Source organism: Chenopodium quinoa, unplaced genomic scaffold (assembly GCF_001683475.1).
Source record: "Chenopodium quinoa cultivar QQ74 unplaced genomic scaffold, ASM168347v1, whole genome shotgun sequence".
In the NCBI taxonomy this organism is placed as follows: domain Eukaryota; kingdom Viridiplantae; phylum Streptophyta; class Magnoliopsida; order Caryophyllales; family Amaranthaceae; genus Chenopodium; species Chenopodium quinoa.
The window spans coordinates 604297-608795 of record NW_018744041.1 but is presented as its reverse complement, the minus strand read 5'-3'; the positions used below and the strand labels follow the sequence as shown (position 1 = coordinate 608795).

The 4499-nt window shown below is 34.5% G+C and overlaps 1 protein-coding gene across 4 annotated transcripts; it reads left to right on the top strand.

Moving 5' to 3' along the window:
• On the top strand, positions 1–4100 carry LOC110690401 (ran guanine nucleotide release factor-like). Of its 4 annotated transcripts, none has more exons than XM_021867221.1 (9): positions 1–239; positions 347–438; positions 550–585; positions 706–843; positions 1796–1882; positions 3000–3047; positions 3153–3229; positions 3578–3638; positions 3757–3838. In XM_021867221.1, the coding sequence occupies exons 2-8, from the start codon at positions 364–366 to the stop codon at positions 3600–3602; spliced, it is 486 nt and encodes a 161-aa protein (XP_021722913.1). In that variant the 5' UTR covers positions 1–239; positions 347–363; the 3' UTR covers positions 3603–3638; positions 3757–3838. The 4 variants fall into 4 exon arrangements, with proteins under 4 accessions (XP_021722913.1, XP_021722912.1, XP_021722914.1 ...); XM_021867220.1 differs by having other exon boundaries at positions 2–239; positions 3578–3612; positions 3757–3882; XM_021867222.1 differs by lacking the exon at positions 3578–3638 and having other exon boundaries at positions 2–239; positions 738–843; positions 3757–4100.
• Positions 4101–4499: the final 399 nt, after the last annotated feature.

The following is a 4499-nucleotide window of genomic DNA, read 5'->3' as shown; positions in this document are numbered from 1 at the left end:
AGGCAGTATAAAAGATGTTAATCTATTGGTCTTTAAATAATTTCCCACCATACTGTCTCATATATCCCTATATTTTGGAAATTAGATGATTAAGCAACATTATTTTGGGTTTCAGCTCTATAAAATAAGTGTCTTGCTTCATATTTAAGCTACAATTGAAAAACCCCATATTTTTATCTACGTTTAATCCTCACTTCCTCAAATTTCTGGAGTTTCTTGAACATTTTATCATATCCAAGGTGAGCAAATAACAATTTTTATATTCAGTTTTTTGGTTTAATTTATCGTCTTCCCTTTAAATTGGTTGATTTTTGTGGGGTTTTTTTTTTTGGTGTTTGAAATGCAGTTTTTTTTGCTTAAATCATGGTGGATAATGCATGTACTGAGCACCCATTATTTGGCGGGGCAATATCAATGACCTTTCCTGATAGATTCCAGGTTTAACATGCCAAATTTCCCAATTTCTTGCTTTTTATTTAGTTATATTCGTGGGAAATTAACAATATTTTGGATTTTTGTTTTGTGTGCAATTTTGGTTTATATCTATAGGATTTGAGCAATGTACGGGAAGTTCCTGATCATCAGGTTGATTTTTTTTTTTTTTTGAATTGTTTTTTGGGGGTTTTAAATTATTTGTAGTGATATGTTTTGTGGGTGTTTACAAATTAATGGAAGGGTCAATGTGGATTTTGTTCCTGTGTATAGGAAGCGTTTGCTGATCCTTGTCGAGACGAAAGTCTCATTGTTGAATTGTTAGAGTTGAAGCAAGAGGTTGCTGATGAAGGTAGTGCTGTGTGGTTTCTTCAAGACCTTGCTAGGGAACAGGATGCTGAAGGCGGTATGGTGAGTAATGAGTTTGTCAAGTTTCGTTTCGTTTAATATCTTCGATGTTGGGTGAATTTCAATGATGTTGTTCTTATTGGATAACTTTGACATGGTATTAAATTTGATAATTGACCTATTATGGACTTTGTTGTTTATAAATGTGAATTAGGATTAAGGGGCGAGAGAAAATTCCTCTGATTAATATATCTATTCATGACAGATTTAGTGACTTTAGAAGCTATAATTGTGTGATGAAGACCTAAATGATGCTAGATATGTCACTTGGACTTACGAACTGGGATATGCAAGGAATTCGATTACCTGAACGTGGCAACTTAGTTGTCCAGAATTCAAAGTGGTATATTGCATTGTAGGTTATGAAAAATGTATTTAATATATGACCTGCAATTAGTAAATCCAAGTAGCAAGGGGAATTTCCACACCACAGCGCTCTTTAACATTGAAGCCACTTGCAGAATGACAAAGTTGCTCATCAATATCTTTTGTTAGGGTAAAATAGGCGTTTAAACTAGATATCATCATATCACCATTAGCTATCTACTTCCTGCGTGCCCTTAAAATCTGCTGTTGAAATATGATGAGTCATGCAGATGAGTTATTTATGACTCAAAGTCCTATGTGCATGTAGCATATGCCTATATGCGTGCTCTTGAGCAGTAGCCATGCATCTATGCCCCTTAAAATACAGTCTTTGAATTGAATTGTTTGATCATTGAGCATATGGAATTCATGCAAAAACAGTGCCAAAGTTTTCAGTGGCTCTGGTACTATTCAATACCGCTTGTTAATATTTCAAAATGCCATTAGATGGATTGTTCATGATCTGTATTTTTGGTTTATCATCTAATCATCATTTTATCTTTATTTTCCTAGTTGGATGTTTTGTTTAATTTCCATTGTTCCGGAAACTACAAAAATATGTTGATGATTGATCTTGTTTCAAGTACAGTTGATTGAGCAATCAGGAGTATTAGAGGTTCCGGGATTGTGCTACAGAAGTACACCTGCAGTCGTCACCAGTGCTGTTGGCCAAATGGTATACAATTAGTTATTACTTTGTTCAAGTTTGCTTCCATTTTCAGTTTTAGAATGATGTATTCGTTTGTAGAACGATCTTTAGATATTAAGTAACACTATTATAATATGCTTAGTGACCTCATTTCAGATTTGGCCTTTAGTACTTTTGTATGCTTAGTTTTACATGTTTTTTTAGTGTCTAAAATATTGTTTGAATCTGTTACTCTTATTGCTGTAGTTTCCTAGTTTTGATTTAAAATCTAGATTTTGCTTTGAATCATTTATATTGGATCTACAGCGTGCAAAGCAGCAGTCCTATTTATCAGATGTATTACTCATGTGTAGTCTTCTCTTTTAAATTATTATGGATCTTTTTAGATGCTTGAGCTTCTAAAAAATAGACAACAAAATATGTATGATGAGAAATTTGACTACCTCACGGTCAAATTTAGCTATTTTTGGCGAATCAGCCTTTTACCCTAGAGCACCCCCAACCAATGCTTTTAAAATCTTGGTATGCTGTAAGGAATATCATGTTTTGTGGAATATCTTTTAGCCTCCATGTTATGGCTATCAGCTTATTGTCATATTTACTAGTGTATCAACTTTTCTAAACTAAACCAAATTACCAATCATAATATGCTAACACTGTACTGGATCACCTATCCAATAAGAGTTCTATCGCGTTTGTCTGAGTTCTCGTGACTTAAGGTGCCAAAACTGCCAATGTAGCATGTAAAGTCAGATTTACTCTGTAGTCTGGCATGATGTTGAAACCATATTCAGATTAGTTATTGAAAAAGTTCCTCTAGGCCATATTTTCCATGTTCACTATGGTTCTTTCTTTTATTCCAGTCACTGACAAGTACCCTTCCTTTTGCTGCACACTTCTTGCAGATATTCTATATGAAAAATATGAACTGAACTTTTGAACTTCATTGTGATTGTATAATCATATTCAACTGGGATGTTTCTAGGATTTAGGATCATGGGCTGCAATATTCAGATTCAAGGTGGTCTGATGATTGTTAATGTGAAGTCCTTGAGTTCTTGTATTGCTGAAAATGAATGACAGACAGGCTTTGTAATCTCTAAGATGTAGATTACTAAATTCTAGTTTTGTCATGATTTTGCAGGCCATTTCTAAGGGACGTCAAGGAAGAGAGGCACAAAATATAGCAAGGGTAAGGGATTCTATTATTATAGTTTTATAGTTTATTTCTCTGTCCAATGTCAGCACAGATCTACAGTTCATAAGTTATTGACTATTTGTTGTGTGGCCTATTCAGGTTTATTTGGCCAATTTGCGTCTTAAGGAAGTTGGCACAGATATCTTGATCACTGCCTATGAGCCTGTTGTTATTAGGTAAGCTTGACAAACCTTCATTGTATGCATATAATTCATTTATCTTCCTATTGTTCCACACACTCTGGGAGCAACACCCCAATCTCTTTTACTCTTTTAGCTGCATCTGAGCTTATCTACTTAACTCCAAAATCAGGCAGACAAACTTTGGTAAGCTGAACAAAATATGCTTTCCAGTATATTCTGACACTTCTATATAAACCTCAACTGCCAGCCCGTCTCATATCCAAATCATCTAAGCAGATAACATGTACTGTGCTGCATGATGATGTATTCTAATCGAAAGTTCTGTTATGTGCTTTCTTGTGATTTTATGTTGGATGGAACTTCATATACACTGGTTTCAAGGGAGAAACGTGATTTACAAGAATAGTATCTTGAAGGTACTAGCTATTAGTTATATTGGGAGGTAGTACACCCAAATGGGCCAAATTCCTCTACCAAAATTAAGACAATAATTGTATCTTAACTATTATCTGGGGGGTCTTGTTGTAACTGACAAGAAATTTTAATTTTCAATATTTCAGTCCGTTCAGTGAGAGTGCTGGTACCGTTGGTGCTGGAGTAGTATCACCCGCTGAACAATCTGGATGTATGCCAATGGCTGAGGTCTTCAAGCTTTCTGTTTCTAGATTCAAAGTCAATGATTGGAGCCTCTTTAATGCTTGAAGATGTTATTTTTAGTAAATAGCACTGGTGCACTTTCGTATGAAGTAGTTTGTAGATGTGAAATGATAATTTGTTCGATGTCATCAAATAGAATTTTGCTACCAGAAGGTTAATACTTGGAAATTGTCAATCATTTACCTCATATCTTGTATGATAAACTAACTGCGATATAATAATACAGAGATTGTTTTGCTCCCTTGCACATACAATCTAAATATGCTAGTTGTGTGTAAGCTGTAGAAATGGGAAAGTAATTTGTTACTTGTGATCATCCTGTCGAAACCGGAAGTTCCTACTTACTGGATAGCTGATTATTGTTAGATATGCAGCAGCTCATTGAACTTAGTTTGAGGACTATACTGCTACGAAAAATGATCTTATATACTTGTATTGGTGTTCAGATATCAGAGAAGATGTTTGCTTTTGCCTTTGTTACATTAATCAGAAATCAGCAAAGATATTATACAAATGTGTGGTTTCTACGGGCATGGGTACCTTGTATCGTACCACCGTTTCGCAAAAAGAACATATTATACAAATGTAAAGAACATATAAATGTAGGGAAAAGAACATACTATTTTAATATAAAGAACATATACAT

Coding starts and splice junctions, on each gene's coding strand:
- LOC110690401 (XM_021867219.1), top strand. CDS start 364: ATGGTGGATAATGCATGTACTGAGCACCCATTATTTGGCGGGGCAATA. Junction 439..549: donor CCTTTCCTGATAGATTCCAG/GTTTAACATGCC, acceptor TTATATCTATAG/GATTTGAGCAATGTACGGGA. Junction 3,048..3,152: donor AGGCACAAAATATAGCAAGG/GTAAGGGATTCT, acceptor TGGCCTATTCAG/GTTTATTTGGCCAATTTGCG.